Genomic DNA, 18,950 nt, shown 5'->3' with positions numbered 1-18,950 from the left:
ATTATAAATATCACTAGCAACCCACAATAATACAAGTCCATCTAGGGATCGTAGCTTCTAAGACGCTGTGAATGAATAAACAAAGTTACGAGTCTAGCCCTAAATATATAATCCATAACATATGGCCTAAATTTGTCCATACCAAACTTGGAGCCAAAGAATTCTAACTTAGGAGCCAAATTCTTTTATTCATTTTTTTTTGTATTTGGGGACCAAGAACTTTGCCCTATAAATATAGGTCATCTTACGTAGTTTGAATCATCTTATATTTTGATTAGAAACTCATTTTGAATATTCTTGTAATAGAGAATTTTATTATATTCTATAAAGTTAGTGTTGAGAAACACTTTGAGAGAACCTTTCCTTTGTGAGTGATAGTAGCGAGATTATTCTCTTGGGATATATTTTGGGATAATTAGAGTTTCATCTCTAATTTTATACTCTCTTTTGTGTGCCGGTTGTTATAGTGAAATTACTCATCTTCGCTTGTGGACGTATGTCACCTTGACCGAATCACGTTAAATTATGTCTCTTTTGTATACTTTAATTGTCGTTATTATCAACTTCCATTGTCTTTGTTATTGTCATTATAACTTTGTTTTGCTAAATTTCGCACTACCCGAATTCCCGATCCTAAACAAATTACGCAAGAGTTATTAATAATGCCTGAGTACTAGAATATTAGATATGAATCATTGCTGTCGCCTGTGGTGGGGCAAGAGTTATACATATATAAAGAAAGTATTAAGAACATGAATGATCCCCACCGTCCATATGTCCTTTGCTTGAAACCATTAAAATGTATTGTTCATGTATCATGTGATTGTGATATATGATTTGATTGAAAATTTTCTTGTATGAAAACAACAGAGGGTAGCTGGGGAGGGAAATAATGAGTATTGTATTAATTCTCTTATTTATGGTAGTTACAAGTTAGAAGTTGAATTAAATCAACGAAAGAAACCTTTGTACAAGGTTTCCAATAATATTACTATGTATTTACTTTTAACCAGACTAATCCAGATTAATCGCGAAAAAAAAATAATCAGAAATAGCCTGATTTACAACTGATATTTGAAAAATAATCACAATTTCTAACGTAATTGAAATTTAGTCATTTTTTCATGTAAAAATAAAATCTCAACAAAAACATCTTTAAAAATCTGAAAAAAATTCCAGCATAATATGCTGGAGTTTGAATTTTTGTACATATGAGATTCCAATATAATGTGTTAGGAATTTCATAATATGCTGCAGTTCTAACATAATATGTCTATTAGTTTATACGCATCCAACATATTATGCGAAACTTTCTTTATTTCAGCTAGAATATTTTTGTTCAGATTTTATCTTCGCATAAAATAGTGATTATTTTTCAATGACTTTGCAAACACTGGCTATTTTTCGATTACCCGTCCGAAACTGGCTAGCCCATATATTTTTATAGATTAATCAGATTAATGATCCGTGATACTGCATAGAGCCTATTAAAGGAGTTCCTTATCAGAAATTTTTCCATTCTCCGGACTCGAACCCAAAATTTTTTATTAAGGGTTGAATACACATCTCATCACTAATGTGGTCCACAATTCTAGTTGGAAAATATAGTAAGAAGGAATAAAAAAATTAGTAGAATGAAAAAGAAAAGAATTACACAAATTAGCAATTTTGTAATTTTCTTTATTCACGAATAGTGCTTAGGCTATGATTTTTGACATTGTTACATTACATCACTAACATTAACATTTAACACAACAAAAAATAAACTACATTATTTCTGGAAAATTTTATAAGGACCAAACGCCATACTATATTAGGCAGATTGCTTTCATATCTTTCTTTGAAGAAGGCTGCATTCAAATGTATTTAGTTTTTTTGTAATGGTAATACGACATTTTTGCGGTATTCTGCCAAACCCCACAATGGAAATATATTTCTGTATAAAGCATAGTGCAACATGCAATTCTTCATAAAAACTCCAGTTAGTTCCTGAACATATTTATGAAGTGAAACACAAGTCAGATAAAAGCAATTTTTGATAAAACTGGTTTTAGTAATCTCTGTTCTTTTAGATATTGTTTTGCCAGTCTGAAACAACTTGTTTCTTTATATAAATTAATCGATATCAATCAAATACTACCAGATTCTAAACTAGTTTGAGTCGTCTATATGAATCAGCTATGTCCGTTTTGTTCAATTTGAGTCTTATCTCATTCCAATACTTAACAGCTTGATATTTAACGGTCGAAGAATTTTCTCCTTTGCTTAGCTTGTAATTTGCAGAGTAATTACCTGCTGTGGGAAGTCACCATCTTCCAACTGAGAATTAATCAACAGCCTTGCCGCACGGTGGAGGGGCCTCGGATCTCTATCAACCTGTCCAAATGGAGAAGTTGGTAAATAGTAACTCTTTTGAAGAAGAAAATTTTTACTGTGATTGTGAAATAAAATACAAGGAATTCACCTGGCCAGAGTGAATCAATCCCATTAATGCCCATGCAGTTTGTACAAGATTTGAGTTATCTGTTTCAAGTTCTCTGTATACCTGTTTTGAACAAATACAAAGCTGATTCACAGTTGTCTTTTCCAGTCATCTTTACATTTCCTCCTCTTGGGGAAAAGTTCATGTTAATAGAAACCTTGGTTTAAATTATTCAGACGTAGCTATACATTGTTATAGATTGAGACGTAGCTGTTGTTATTGTTGTTTTACAAAGCCTTTTTTGCTTTTACATTACCTTGTCAGGGCAAGAACGATAGCTTTCTCCCCAACCACCATCAGATCTTTGTGTTCTTAGCAGAAATTCAACACCTTTACGGACAGCTGCACAGTTGCTGTAACTCTTGCCTGCTGCAGCAAGCCCTCCAAGAGCAAACCAGGAAGCATATATGAAGCACACACCCCAGCAACCATACCTGTTGACATGATTAATCATGTCATATGTATCGATAGAGCAGAAAGGAACTATATGTTGCAAGTTCAAGGGCTCGCAAGAGTCATATCATATACCATGAACCATCAGGCATCTGTACATCTTCAAAATATTTAACAGCGTTGTCAATGAAATTGTCAACCTCATTGGTTCGGTGTCCAGGGTATAGCTTCTTAAACAGAACAAGTGCTTGGATTGACGAGCCAGTGCACTCAACATACCTGGATTGACATTTAATCAGTGTGAAGCTGTAAAATGGATACTAACAATGGGAAAAAATCTAAAGGGAAAGAGAGAAACTAGAGAAATAAATCTTACTCATGCTCAATAACAATGTCTGCGAAAAATTCAGTAGGATTGAGCAACTGTCAGATTATAAAACAGAACAAGAAAGTTAATTATTCAGGTTCTGGAAGACTAGAGAAGAAGTTGAAGGTGTTTAACATCCTTGAAATGAAGCAAATAGACAAAATTCCTATATCGTGAAAAGTTACCTCCAAATACTCTGAGGCCCCTGCAGGCTCCCATACTGATAAACCCCCATTTTTGCTCTGCAATTTTATTTAAATGGATCTTATTATTACTAGAAATGATTCAAATGACGAGCGACTAAATTCAGAAAAGATGAATTTATAACGCAGGTAGCCATGTATTGGATTCTCTATTCGGTGTAAGATATAGGTTTCTCTTGGAATTTTTTACAAGCAGAAAACAACTTCAAAACGACTTATGATTTTAGGACACATTTTTCAGTGTTTACCTGTAAGGAAAGAATAACATTCACCGCGTCATACAGTAGCGCAGGTTCCATTGCCTCACCAACTAATTCAGAGGGCATTGTAGAGAAGAGAAGGCAGCACTAGAGGAAAACAAAACAAACAAAAAAAGATATCAGGCAAATTTACTAGCATTATCATCTTAACATTTTTCAGCAATTACAAGAAGTTAAAATCTTATTTCATTGAATAGTAGATACCGTTAATGCTTCGGCAGTGCAATCAGATACTCCCCATCCATGATCTTGATCTGAAAAAGTCCATGATCCTTTTGAGATATGCCGATACATCCCTCTAAAATCACCAGAAGGGTTTTCCTTCACCTAGAAACAAGTCACATACATTGATAAGGTCCATATTTTGAAAGAGCTGTTATGCTCATGATTTAGATATCCAAACCTGAGATTTCTTTATAAAGTCATGTCCTTTTCTAAGAGTATCTGATATCTCATCATTCATCTCACTGGCCAATAGTGCTTGAATAGCAAAGGCAGTATCCCATAGTTGACTACCAAGACCCTGCAATCCGATGACAAGTACTCGCCAATCTCAGTAACAATTGTTTGCATCACTTCAAAATAGGAAAAGGGGGCTAGAGTTTTTATTTCACGAACACGCGTTAAGTGTAAAAGAGATCCTATTTTTAACTCATTGTGGTTAGTGAAATAGTACAATTCAGATCTACCAACCTGCAATTTCATTCCATCTTCAGCTACCCATAAATAATCTGGGATCCTAGCAAGATGTTTTTTGAAACAATCGCCGTTGGGATCCTCAACCCAACAAGCAAGCATGCATAATACCTACACCATCCAAGTGTTACATCAGTGTCTAACAATTGAAGTCATTAACAAAATGCAGGTAATTTGTAATCTGTTCAAAATGAATTAGTGTTCATACTTTTTCCACACATCCAATGGTGATGTATCGACTACTCTCGTCTTCATAGTGTATGTGTTTCATGGTAACTTCAAGAGCTTTATTTCTCAGCTTGTTGAAAGGCCAACGAGTCAATAGAGGCTCGGTACATATGTAGAGAATGTCCCACATCAAATCTTGAACCAATGGATGAGGGTAAAAGAGATCCTCCTGCAGCAACAACTTTGTATTTGAGGATTTGTAGAAGATGGTACAATGTAGACACTAACTTCAACACTGAGGACTCATTTGGTCCGTAGACAAAGTTATACAGGGATAAATAATATCAAATTCTATCTCGAGATTATTTTTCTAATCTTGGTAATCAAAAGACCCCTAAAAGTCATACCTTTGCACATAAATGGCGTACTTTTTTCCAGTTAATCTCACGGTATGGCTGATCATATAACTCTCCCCTCAATTGCAAAATGAGAGGTGTGATTGGACCAACAAATCTCTTCCCATAGAGATAAGACATTGGCATGTAGACCATTCGAGTGTAACACCACATTTTTGCTGCATTTAAATTAAGAATCAAGATACTAGGTAGAATCGATAGATCGACACTTGTAGAAAATGACATCAACCAGAAAACATTGCATAGCAAATCCTGTAAATTAATATCTACAATAAAATGAACTGAAAATTAGGATGTGTACTAAGTACTAATGCATGAGCAATAAAGAATTAAATTGACCAACCTGGATGCATGGGAAGAAAAGATGGAAGAATCCAAAACTCAGGTGGCATTGGATTAGTTCCTAACCACTCAAAAACTCCAAGAATCTGAATGAAAGAAGGAAGATTTATCAGCAATAAGAAAGCATTAACATGACACTACAAGGTTTACTTGACAATGGAGAATGTTATAATTTACTGAGATTTATACACTAACCATAAAAAGGAAATTTTATAGAATCATGTCACCTAAATAATAACTACAATTAACTGTCCACAATAAGTGCAGAGGCATATGTAGCATATAATCAATAAGTTTAAATAAGTGGGATTAGTAACGTAGAAAATAAGATAGGTTACCTGCTCCAACAGGTTAATACACAAATTTTCTGTACATTGTCTGTGTATATAACTTATATCCTACTATAATATACAGTCGTCTAACAATTACTCCATTAGGGTATTTAATCATACCGAGAGCCATGTTTTTCCCCAGGAAGGAATTGCAGTGACACTACCATGATCAAGAATCCATTTCCTTGCTCTGGCACAGGCATTGTTTACACCACCATCTGGTCCTTCTCCGAGGATCCTCATGCATATGTAACTCAGTGCTGTACAGAACATGGTACTATGACCTTCTATGTGCAAACCCCATCCACCATCTTCATTCTGAAGTCAGTAATTCAGAAATGAGTTTAACTTCTATGAGCTGACAGTCTATACTATCTAAAGGATAAGAAATTTTATATTATCAGTGTATAAAGTTAAATATACACTTAAATTCTTTGGGAATTTGCAAAGCAAACTTGGGTAGAATGATATACTCATTGAAACATTAAGTCAAATACCTGGTGACAGTATATATACCGAAGAATTTCTTTACGATGCTCAGCTGGGAAAACTGTATTAAGATGGCCAGTAATGTACATACACATAACCTGAATTTTGGGTCCCAAGAAAATGAGCAAAGAATTAGCTTTAACATATCCATGCTTCAATTTTTGAAAGAAAAGAAAAGTAAAATTACAAATGAAAAACTTACAAGAGGCGGAAGAAAGAACAAAGGACCGCCATTTTCAGCAGGCCAATGACCATCACTAGCCTGTAATGCTGAAAAGAAATGAACAGCTCTACGCAATGAAGTTGTGGCAACTTCATCTGTAATTTCTTCTCCTTCTTCTACTTTTACTGCTGGAATTTTCTGTTTGAAAGTCTTCCCTCGAAGAAACTGCACACATATTGTGAATGGTTTACCAAAAAAAAAAAACACTCTTTTGTCCTACTTTCTTTTCTAGTCGGTAAAGGATATTCCCTTTGTATATTTAATAGTAACTCTTTAATTCTATATATATATATTCTCCAATTTGTTAAAGATCTGAATCTTTTCTTAATATCTCTTTCTTTAACCTTATCATAGTCACACTTAAACACATTTGATCATTCTAACACCTTTATGACAATATTTTGGGCTTTTTAACTGGTCTTTCCTAAGAATTTATAGGTTAATCCATTAGAGTTATTAAGAAATTAGAAAAATAACCATATACTTAGGGCCCATTTGGACATAAAATTTGATGGAAGATTTTTTCAAAAAAAATGTACTTTTTTTCGAAATCAGCGTTTGTTCATAAAATTTCTAATTTTCACTTGAAGATGCATTTTGGAAATTTTCGAAAATTTAAAATACTGCAAAAAGCTATTTTTCAAAAAATTTACTCAAATCACTCACAAAACTTCAAAAACAACCCAAAATAAAATTTATGTCCAAACACAACTCTAAATTTCAAATACCATTTTCACTTGAAAAATATTTTCACCATTTTTTCGAATTTTACAATTCTTATATCCAAACGCCTACTTATAGTGGTTTTTTGATTATGTACAAACTAGCAACTAAGGAAATATATATGATATGAACATATAAAAAGCTGAAAATAAAAAACAATTCTCCATTTTCTCTCTCTTCGCTCATGCTCTCGGCGCATGATAGTTAACGTGCGCTGATTGTGTTTCCATGGCGAACGGAAGAGGAAGGGGACGTGGACGTGGGTGTGGTAGGCCCAAGAATAACCTCATAGCTATCTATGGTAGCTCTGTGGGTGCACGAATCCAAGCAGACGAAATGAAAAGGAACAATTAGGCACACCTTCTCACAAATAGGTGGTGCGGGAAATTGGAATTGAAAATGGGATAATGAGTTGTGAAGTGGGATCATCATCGACAAGTTCTAGCGTTAAGAAGAGGCTAGATCTGAATACTCCTCTAATAGCGACTGAAGTTAACAGCCCTGAGGAGCCCCGGATTCAATATGCAAGTAAGGAAATGATAGTTTCTGGCAAGGGAATAGTGAATCCGGTGCATGCTGCTAGTAGTACAGTGATTGTGGAGAATAATAAACCTAATGAGGCAGTTGCTGTGAAGCCCAACCCATGGACAAACCTATTTCAGAGGAATAGAGCAGTTGAGAATGGTATGTCACTATCTTACATACCTCCACAAATTATTGATGGCCAAATTGTAGTGCAATTAGACAAAGTTGAAATAGATCTAGAAACAGAGAAGTGGAAGAGTGTTGTGATAGCTTATATTATTGGGGAAGTACCATGTTACAACACTATGAAGAGATACATTGGGGTAAATTGGGCAAATATTGCTGAACCTGAATTATACCTACATGAGGAGGGCTACTACATCATTAAGTTCCAAAATGAAGCAGATATGAAGGAAGTCTATTATTCTAGGCCATATACGATAAACAATAGACCTATCATCCTAAAGCCTTAGACACCAGATTTTGATTTTAATGAGGAGTTTCCCACAGAAATTCCGTTGTGGGTTCAATTCCCTAAGCTGCCTATGAACTGTTGGGGTCATGATTCTTTAAGTAGAATGGCTAGTGCAATTGAGACTCCTATTTATGCATATGAGTGTACTGCAAAGAAAACTATAGTGTCCTTTGAGAGGATGCTAATAGAAGTAAATATCACTAAAGAGTTGCATGTAGAGTTAATGGTTATGGATCCTAATGCAGGAAGTTCACACAGCTAGTCAGGTATGACTGGAAACCTGAGTACTGCCAGAAATGTCTAGTGGTGGGGCATAAATATGACATAGAGCAACGGCCAAACAATCAGCAAGAGAAGCAACCTATAAGGAGAAGAGAGCCTAAGAAGGTCACAATGGAATGGAGATGCAAAGGCCCATTGAATGAAGGAGACAATCAGACTATCCAACCAGGAGATCAAGCTCAGCAACAGACACAAGACACTCCCCATCAGCAGAGCTATGAAGGTTCACAGGGCAAAGAAAATGTGCAACCAACTGCTGGTACTCATGAACAAGTGCAGCAGGGCAATTTTCAAACACCTATACAACAGCACAAGGACAATTTGGAGATAACAGTAGATAAGGGAAAAGCTGCAGGAACTATGCTTGAACTGAATCTGGTAAATTTCCCAGCACTGTCAGTTATAGCAGTGAAAAATGCCTTCGAGCCATTACAAAGGGAAAATTGGAATGCTAACACCTTACCACCTGATAAGGGTAGGGGTCGCATGACTTGCTAATGAAGTGGCTAATATGGAACATTAGAGATGTAAATAAGAGATACAAACAAAAAGAGTTTAAAAAGTATATTAGTAGTCAGAAAATAAAGTTCGCAGCTATAGTTGAAACTAGAGTCAAAGAACATAATGCAAGCAAGGTAATGCTAAAAGTAATCCCAGGGTGGAACTATTTTACAAACTATCAACATGCTCCAAATGGGAGAGTGTGGCTTACATGGGATCCTCAATGGTACACTATTACATTGCTAAGAACTGAAGCTCAACTTATACATTATTTGGTATAAGATAGGCTGGGTGTGGTGGATTGTGAAGTTACAGCTGTCTATGGATATAATACTCTAGAACAAAGGAAACAATTGTGGGAAGCTATAAAGGAGCTAGCAGTAAGAATTATCAAGCCATGGCTCCTATGTGGTGATTTCAATGTTGTGTTGTATTCTAATGACAGGCTTATAGGTAGTCCTATTACCTATACAGAAGTTCAAGACTTTGCTGATTGCATGGCTTCACTATCTCTAAATGAACTGTCATGGACAGGGGAGCATTACACATGGTCAAACAAACAATATGGTGCAGATAGGGTATCCAGCAGGCTTGACAGAGCACTTGGTAATTTTGAATGGATGATGCAGTGAGGTCATGTGACTACTGATTATGGCATGCCTTTTATTTATGATCATAACCCCATGATACTCACCCTACACTCAACTCCAAAACATGGCAAAGTAACATTTAGATTCTTTAATGTTTGGGCCGAGCATGATAGTTTTATTGATATTGTGGAAATGATTTGGGGACAATCATATGCTGTCTGCAAGATGAAGAATGTTTGGATGAACCTGGAGGCTCTAAGGCCAATTTTCAGAGCTCTAAATAATGAACAATTTAGAACTATTAGCTTGAAGATTGAACATGCTAGAGTAGAATTAGAAAACATACAGGGAAAGATCAATACAGCATGTAATGATTCATTGCTTGAAGAAGAAAGGAACTTACTGCAGAATTTAGAAAAATGGTCCATCATAGAAGAGAGTATATTGAAGCAGAAGTCAATAGCAAAATGGATTAGGCTTGGTGATTCAAACACCAAGTATTTTGCAGCAATCATGAAGGAAAGAAGTCAGAAGAAGCAGCTAAATGAAATTATGGCCCTCACAGGTGATAAACTTACTCACCCTGACAGCATAAAGCAGGAGGTCATTGAATTTTACAAGTCACTAGTGGGATCAGCATCCCATTATCTCCCTGTTATAAATAGATTGATTATGAGGAATGGGCCAGTATTATTACAACATCAAAAGATTGCTCTTTGTGCTGAGGTTACTGACAAAGAAATCTATGCTGGACTGTGTGCTATTGATAGTGATAAAGCACCAGGAATAAATGGATACAATGCCTACTTATTTAAGAAGGCATGGGTAGTCATTAAAGGTTAAGTTACTTAAGCTGTCAAAGACTTCTTTACTACTGGGAAATTGTATAAAGCTGTTAACTGTACTACTCTCACACTGGTGCCTAAAATACCCAGTCCTAATACAATCAAAGATTATCGACCAATTGCATGTTGCACCATGCTTTATAAACTGATATCAAAAGTGCTAGCAGCCAGGGTACAACAGGTCATTGCCTCTATCATCTGTGAGGCACATGCTGGCTTCATTCCTGGTAGGAGAATAACTGATAACATCATACTAGCACATGAGTTAGTAAAGGCATACACAAGGAAAAATATTTCTAACAGATGTATGATCAAGATTGATCTTCAAAAAGCCTATGACTCAGTAGAGTGGAGTTTTTTGGAACAAGTTCTGATAGAGCTGGGTTTTCCTATGAGATTTGTAGCATGGATAATGGAGAGTGTTACCACTGTTAACTATATTGTCATGATAAATGGTGAATCCACCCCACCTTTTGATGCTGCTAAAGGTTTGAGGCAAGGAGATCCTATCTCTTCCTTCTTGTTTGCCATAGTTATGGAGTATCTCAGTAGAAGTCTTAATAGTCTCAAAGAAGTGAAAAGTTTCAGATTTCATCCAAGATGTGCAAAGTTAGGAATCACACACCTAAGCTATGCAGATGACCTCCTGTTATTTGCCAGAGGTGACCTTCCCTCAATATCTGCTATTCATAGATGTTTTAGCCAATTTTCCCAAGTATTTGGACTGCAAGCAAAACTAAGGAAAAGCTCAGTGTATTTTGGGGGAGTTCCTCAGACTGTAAGAGTGGAGATCCTGCAACAGTTAGGTTTCACAGTGGGAGAACTGCCTTTCAAATACCTTAGTATCCCTATTGCTACCAAGAAGCTCTCACTGATGCAATGGCACCCTTTGGTAGAGAAGATAGTTGCAAAGATTTCTTCCTGGACAGCAAAGAAATTATTATATGCTGATCAAGTGCAGCTTGTTCAAACTGTGCTCTTTGGTATTCAATCTTATTGGTCGTAGCTGTTCACTCTGCCTTCAAATGTCTTGAAGATGATTGAATCATATTGTAGAAGCTACATCTGGTCTGGGGTAAATGTGATCACAAAAAAGGCTTTGGTAACATAGTACAGAATATGTACACCTAAATCAAGCAGGGGCTTAAACTTGATTAATTTGCATCTATGGAACAAGGCTGCACTAGCAAAAATATGTTGGGTTGTAGCACACAAGCAAGATCGGCTATGGATAAGATAGATACATGTTTTCTACATCAAAGACAAACTGCTTGAAGAGGTGGCAATCCCCCAACAAGCAAGCTGGATGGTGAGACAGATACTAAATGCTAGAACAACTCTTCACCAGGTGCATCATCAAAGAAAGAGTATGATCAGCAGTTTCTACCTGCAGTTGCTGGGAGATAAACCAAGGGTTAACTGGAAATGCTTGATGTTCCAAAACAATGGCAAGCCAAAAACTATATTTACCATGTGGCTGCAACTACATGGGAGATTGCTGACTGCAGATAGGCTGATACAATGGGGTTTAGTTGTAGATCCAAAGTGCTCCTTATGCCAAGTTCATGATGAGAACAAGGAACACTTGTTTGTTAACTATCGATTTACAAGGGAATTATGGCAGAGAATCCTACATTGGATGCAAAGGAAGGATGTTGTGAGAGATAACTGGGAACAACATATGCAATGGGTGATACAATATGCTAAGGGTAGGACACAACGAGCTCAACTCTACAGGATGGTACATGCTGAGATAACTCACTTCATTTGGATTGAAAGGAATCTGCGACTATTTGAAAAGAGAAGCAGGGGAGCTGATAGTATTGCACGAGAGTTATCCTACATATGTAACGTGAGAGCCACCACTGGGATTAGTAACATGGTGCAACATTTTATGTTTTAATAAAGACAGTTAGTGTAGGCTTTAGAATTGTAAGAGTTATAGCTGCTGAGGTATAAGCAGGCTATGGATATGTAAAGTTACTGGTGATTAATAAAATTGTTAGTTACCAAAAAAAAAGCTGAAAATATATAGGACATGAACATAATATAAAGCTATAAATAAATCGGGGTAATAAATAGTAACATAATTTATAGATAAAAACAGTAACTTAAAAGTTTACAGAATAGAGATTTCCCTTTCGGTAAACCCGAAAGAGTTTACTGGACTTTGAATAAAAACTTGCACACTAAATCATAAAACTTATTTATTTTACAAGTTTTGGATCAACCTGTAAACGTATATATATAATGGAGGCTGAATATATAATGGGGTTTTTGGATCAACCGGTATCTTGGAAGTAATCCAAACAAATGTGTATTGCCCGCTCTACAATGAAGGCTGAATTTATTGCCATAGATAAAGCCGGTGAAGAAGCTGAATGACTCCGGAATTTCTTGAAAGATATTTCATTTTGGACCAAAATTTTGGCACCAATATGCATACATTGCGATAGTCAAGTGGCGATTGGAAGGGCTGGGAGCGTTATGTATAACGGTAAATCTCGTCATATACGACGAAGACATAAAACCGTTAGGTAGCTACTCTCTAGGGGAATCATCACAATTGACTACGTAAAGTCAAATGACAATGTGTCGGATCCACTTACGAAAGGCCTAACTAGAGAGATAGTTGAAAGATCATCGAGGGGAATAGGACTATGGCCGAGGACAAGTCATTGTGGCGGTAACTCTACCTAGAATACTGGAGATCCCAAGATCCAGGTTCAAGGAGATCAAACAAAGTCATTAATGACGGTTCAACATTGTCAACTAAAATTTTGATCCATTCTCGTGATGAGACAATGTTCAATACCAAGGATAAAGTAGTAAAGCTTTTTAATAGTTTATAAATTTGATACGGGTTATATCAAAAAGTGTATCTACGGGATGACACGTTTAAGAATCACCTATGTAAGTGAGAAGTGTTAGCCGCTTCAAGAAAATTTTTGCAAGGCCAGTTCTCTACGCACTTATGAAACCAGGCGGTGTTCATGACTGAAACGAACACAACAATGAGAATCAAAGACGATTAAGGGTTGGTTGTGTGACTTATAGTTGTCTAGTTATACACCAAAGTTTGAGGGTTCAAAGATATCAAATCTACCGATTGATCGAGTATATCCGACATAAGTTCACTACGAAAAGTTAAAAGGAAAACCTACTTATCCATATTTGATAAATCCTTGCTTGTAAATCACACAGTTTTTCATGCATATTTCCGTAATATAGCCATTCCCCATTCACGTGGGGGATTGTTGAGTTTAAGCTTCTTAGAGCTTAAAAGAAGCTTCTTAGAGCTTATAAGAGGGTGAATGGGAAATGAAGGGAAAAAATAAAAATTTGATTTTCCCTCCTTGGCAAAGGGACATTGTCCCATATTGGAGAAGCTTCGGATTCAGATTCGAATTTGAATTTGGATTTGGTCAAATGATCGATTGATTGATTAATTTTTTGGACCAAATTTATTTGTTAATATTAACGCAATATTAATTAATCCAAATTAGACCGTTTCTGTAACGGTAATTCAATTTTCCTCCGTTTTAATTTTTTCGTTATAATTTGAATTTGGCGGTTTGCATAAATGGTCGTTTTATGAAACAACCATTTTAAGGTGTAACCTTACATGAAGAGTTGTAATAACCCAACGCATTTTGGCTATAAATACATGAACTCTCCTTCGAATTTTTCTTACGAAAGTTCTAATTTATCCTTCTTCTTTCTGCATTATTTTAACAGAAAATAAATCAGTAAGTGTGATTTGCCACCGCTCATTGTGTTTGCTGAAACACTAGGGTTTGAAGTACCGCTACACCAGTGAGGGTAATGCGTTCTATATTGAGAGAAAATAATCTTAAACCTCGGGTACTAGGAGGGGATTAAATTCTTAAGGAAACACTGTGAATTCAGTGGGCTCAGAATAATTCTGTTCTTCTACATTTGTGGTTTTATATCGTTTTATTTTTGAATATATTTTCGAATACAGAATAATAACAACATATTCGTATGAAAAATATCATGACAACATATTGACATTACAACTGACATCAGCAAGCACTTACTCCTAATCACATCATCAATGATATTAGGAAACACTATGTAATTTTTAGTAGGGTATATTTTTCATATCTTTAATTTAATACCACAAAATTTAAAAGTCTCTCTTGCTTTCTTAAATTACATAGCTAGTCAAACTAAGACACATAAAATAAAACTGAGGGAGTAACTCTTTAATTCTAATATTTCATAAAATTTAATCAATATTAGCCAAATGCACCGATGTTAGCCAATTAGCTATTTGTAGCCAAAAAGATTAAATTTTCACTTTCTTTTAAGTGGGTGTGGTTGGAATAGATAGGATACATCTTAAGGAGTTATGAATCTTAGTTTTGGGATGATTTAGTGGAGTTTTGAGGTGGTTTGAATTAAAAATTCGAAGTAGAAGATGAACATGAAAAAAGATGATATGTGTATCACACTATGTATCATTTATGTATTACATATGTATCACATGTATATTCATGTATACCTATATGTGAGATACATGCATGCTACATGTGTCGTAGAAGAATTGTTTAAACTCCATTGTAACTACGAATTTTTATACCAAAATCAGTCTAAATCACCTCCAATCTTGCTCAAAATCTGTATATTCATGTATATATTTTTTAATAAATTTCAATCATACCCATTTTAAAAAAAATCTTTTTTGTCTAAATTTTTTAATATTGTATATCATCAGTAATTAACTTTGACTCCAAACTAGTCTAATTCACCTTCAAATTTCCTCAATTTTTTTTATCTTGCCTCATATATATATTTTCTATGAATCATGACAATACCCATTGAAAAAACTCGTTTTGCTTATGTGTTTGAATATTGTATATCATTGATAATTTCTATGAATCATGACAATATCTATACAGAATGTGTTATATATACAAAATTTATATATTTTGATTATTATTTTGAGGAGGGCTATACAATGTCATTTTCCCTAAGTTTATTTACCTGCATTCGCCAAAGAAGATCACCACTAGGCTTGATTTTATAGCGATTGTTCCAAAATTGTTGACGGGCCTCTTCGATCTCGGCCCGTTCTTCTGGGCTTCCAGCATTTGGGTCAAAAGCCCATATTTGACGTCCAACGTAGTTGTTTGTGCTGTACAAATATGGCCCGTCTTGCCCTTGTGCAATCTTCAATTTCCACATTCTTAATTTCTTCTTCTAACCTTCTACCTTACCGAGAAAAAAGATATATAATTAAGAATATGTCAAGACAATATCTCACGCCATTAAAACTTACGGTCTAGTAGTATCAGTAAGAATCTCACACACAATATAGGTGATAGTTCGAATTAAGAATATGTCTAGACAATATCTTACACCACCAAAATTTAAAACCTTGTGGTATCGATGAGAATCTTACACAATATTGGTATGAGTTAAATTCTCATTATTCAGTGGCAGAGCTAAAGACGGCGAAGAATAACAACAACAACAACCATCAAGTGGGATCCCACAAGTGAGTCTAATAAAATTTCTGGCTTCGCTAGTACTGTCATTGTCCCGTTTCCCTTCCTTTTCGACGATCTCCTATGTATTGAAAAAAAAAAAGTAAACGATCATACTAACCCCATGCACCACACCTTTCCATCAAACCATTTGTAATAGGATGTCATGAAAAAGATTGTAAATGTCTCAATAATGTTTCATGCAAAGTGAAAATGAAGTGATCAAAAAAATGCATGGTAAAAAAAAAAGGAGAGAGATATTATGCGAAGATTTCAACAAAGACTCACCAAATCTTTATTTTGTGTGTGGGAGGGGGGGGGGGGGGGGGGATTTGGCAAGAAAGCAATGCAGAATGGACTATAAGGTTTTGTAGGTTGAAAGAGAAGAAAATATGATTTGTGGTGGGAAAATGAGTGATATATGCAAGTATTTATACAAATTAAGGGTTGCTACGTATTTATTTTTGAATTTCACAATTATAGATATCGTCCATGAGAGAGTATTTTTACCATGCATAAATTCACTTTATAATTAGGAGAACAAATATTAACAGTTAAAAATTAAAATGAGAATACGTATCACCTAATTATGGTTAAGTGATTAATGTATATACAAAAGTCATGAGTCTTATATTCATCAAGTGGTGTAAATATCGAATGTGAAATTGTATAATAATTCGACCTTTCACTAATAGTACTTTGTCTAAAGTTATTTCAATTTTTTCCTTTTCATTCATGATATCTCTCTTTTATTTAATTCATTTCATTCATGGTATTACCTTTCTTTTATGATTTCAAAAGTCAAAATCAGTCAAAAGTCATAAGTTGGTCATTTCTAACTTATGGTTTTACGGTTTGTAAGTACTTTTGATTTGGCCAAATATTAATACGATTTTAAGGGTAATACCTTTTGTAATCTCCGAAATAGTCTTCATAAAACACAGATTTTAATTATTTCTCCATTCTTTTTCGTTATACCTAATAGTTATGTGAAAATACTCTAAAATTAATATGTTACGTAAATAGTAGTTTTAGGGGAATTTTAGTAATTTAAAAAGAAAAGTGCTCATTAGCATCTTTTCTCCAAACACAATAACTGTTTATTATTGGTACTTATACACACATAACTATTTATTTATAAAATTAATTTTCTGATATTTTTCAGGATATGATGTTAATCAGCTACTTTTAATTCACTAACACAAACGAGACCTTAAGCTTCTTTCTTTTTTACCAATCCCCTTGTTCTATGAAAACAAGTGAACGTCAATTGACAAAAGAAAAGAGTCTTATTATATAGAGAATTTCAACTTTCACAAAATTCGAATAAAAAAGCAAAAAATTCAATTACATAAATAGACTTTTGCTAAGTGCAAATTTAATAAATGACATGATATTAGACAGCCATTCATTGTATCTTACCATTGATTCATATCACATTGATAATTACTGGTGACGAGTTATCTAACTTTAATAAGTGCAACATTTTGCAGACAAATTAGTTATAAGTCATTACTTTCCAAGTAAATTTGGCCATATGATCTAGCTAGGTTGAGTATATTACAAATTATCTTTTTTGGTGTTCGTTATCCGTATTGAATCGAAATTTTTTGCGTTATGGGTAAAATGCAACCTAACAAATATATTATTTTATACCCAAGACTCGAACTCCGGACATTTAAAAAATTTCTAAAATATTTATTACTTATTTGCAGTTTAAATATAATTTTAGCCTAAAGTAGTGAACGCATGCCACCTCAAGTCAAATTGGATTGGTGCACTGTATTGTCGGCATATACAACTTAAATTTTAATTAGACCGATGGCTCTTAATCTTCTCGCTATGATATAAACGTGGTGGAAAACATCACGATTCATAAATGTTGTGCAACTGTCCTGTCCCAAAAATAAATACTATTAAGTACTACTCATACTAGTACACACATATTTAGGATTTTTTTTTGGTTGTTAATTGATATTGGAATGGCCATACCCCTACCTATAGATTAATAACCAAAATGAGAAAACATGACATGAATATTTATGTCATGCCCCAATTTTCCTATGTAGGATGTCGTGACGGCACCTAACCTCTAAGACTAGGTAAGCCTAACACTTACCAAATTAATAAAAAAATTCAACCATCAATGATAAATATGAAATAGAAATCTTTATACATAACTTACAATTTCTAAAACCGATAGTACAAGTCATAAGCTCTACTGAGTTTGCTAGAAAATCCCTAAATGCAACTGTTCTGAACGAAATTAAACAGTACAATGAAAATATCAGAAGGTGGCTCCGAGGCCTGCGAACGCGACAACAGGTTTACCTTGAGTCTATACAGCTCGATCAGCCAGCTAATAATCAATAACAACCGTGGTACCTGGATATGCATAAAAATGTGCAGAAGCGTAGTATGAGTACACCCCAGTGGTACCTAGTAAGTATCAAGACTAACCTCGGTGGAGTAGTGATGAGGGACAATCAAGACACCTACCATACTAAATAACCTGAACAAGTGTGTAGATGAACTAACAAAGAAATAATATTAATATAAAGCTAAGCAGGATAAGGAATACAAAACAATACTTGCAATGATACACTAGTAACAACAATATTCAACAGGAAGCAGTCATATAATAATGTTGTAAAGTAATTGTTCACAATCTAAGTCCGGAGAAACCAAATAAAGGGAAAACCAGTAACAACTCAATAAGAACAACCGCTTTCACACTAAATATGTTCAAGCATTTCCACGAGGTACCGAACCTCATAATCACAGCTCACGGGTCCCAATTTATGAATCCTAATCACTTGGCATCTTGTGCCCACATTACAACTCATAACCGAACGGACGACTCACGTACTAATAAAACAATCCTCACACAGAAGGCAAGAAGCCAAGAGTATGTATAATGGTTAATGTCGCCAGGATTCACCTTTTAAAACCGATATGGGTTATTTAACTATGTGTATGCTTGTGCAAGTGTTCTACCACAATTCCAGTCAACAAATAGGAGTAGAGACAATGAATGACACCTAAGAAACTATCACCACGAAATGTACATTGTAATAAAAGCAGCAATGAAGTTTGAAGCATCGACCAACACAACAAAATTAGCT

At 34.9% G+C, this 18,950-nt stretch overlaps 1 protein-coding gene across 3 annotated transcripts; it reads right to left on the bottom strand.

Moving 5' to 3' along the window:
- Positions 1-1,650: 1,650 nt before the first annotated feature.
- On the bottom strand, positions 1,651-16,072 carry LOC104088725 (beta-amyrin synthase-like). Of its 3 annotated transcripts, none has more exons than XM_033654118.2 (19): positions 15,741-16,072; positions 15,323-15,550; positions 6,351-6,536; positions 6,157-6,246; positions 5,780-5,977; positions 5,329-5,413; positions 4,977-5,143; positions 4,610-4,798; positions 4,399-4,512; positions 4,109-4,228; positions 3,910-4,032; positions 3,694-3,792; positions 3,428-3,484; positions 3,252-3,298; positions 3,011-3,154; positions 2,739-2,916; positions 2,465-2,545; positions 2,293-2,376; positions 1,651-1,989 (listed from the first exon to the last, which is right to left on the bottom strand). In XM_033654118.2, the coding sequence occupies exons 2-19, from the start codon at positions 15,521-15,523 to the stop codon at positions 1,867-1,869; spliced, it is 2,286 nt and encodes a 761-aa protein (XP_033510009.1). In that variant the 5' UTR covers positions 15,524-15,550; positions 15,741-16,072; the 3' UTR covers positions 1,651-1,866. The 3 variants fall into 3 exon arrangements, with proteins under 3 accessions (XP_033510009.1, XP_009591746.1, XP_070033165.1); XM_009593451.4 differs by having other exon boundaries at positions 15,323-15,546; XM_070177064.1 differs by having other exon boundaries at positions 15,323-16,072.
- Between the last annotated feature and the right edge of the window lie 2,878 nt (positions 16,073-18,950).

This window comes from Nicotiana tomentosiformis, chromosome 6, assembly GCF_000390325.3.
Source record: "Nicotiana tomentosiformis chromosome 6, ASM39032v3, whole genome shotgun sequence".
Classification (NCBI taxonomy): domain Eukaryota; kingdom Viridiplantae; phylum Streptophyta; class Magnoliopsida; order Solanales; family Solanaceae; genus Nicotiana; species Nicotiana tomentosiformis.
The sequence above is the reverse complement of the archived record's forward strand: the minus strand, read 5'-3'. Positions and strand labels throughout refer to the sequence as shown.

Bases quoted from the DNA above. Each gene is read 5' to 3' on its own strand.
- LOC104088725 (XM_070177064.1), bottom strand. From the start codon at position 15,523: ATGTGGAAATTGAAGATTGCACAAGGGCAAGACGGGCCATATTTGTAC. The intron at 4,033-4,108 runs GTTTGGATATCT...ACTTGTTTCTAG, and splicing joins ACTTTATAAAGAAATCTCAG to GTGAAGGAAAACCCTTCTGG. The intron at 2,917-3,010 runs GTATATGATATG...TCATGTCAACAG, and splicing joins CAGATGCCTGATGGTTCATG to GTATGGTTGCTGGGGTGTGT.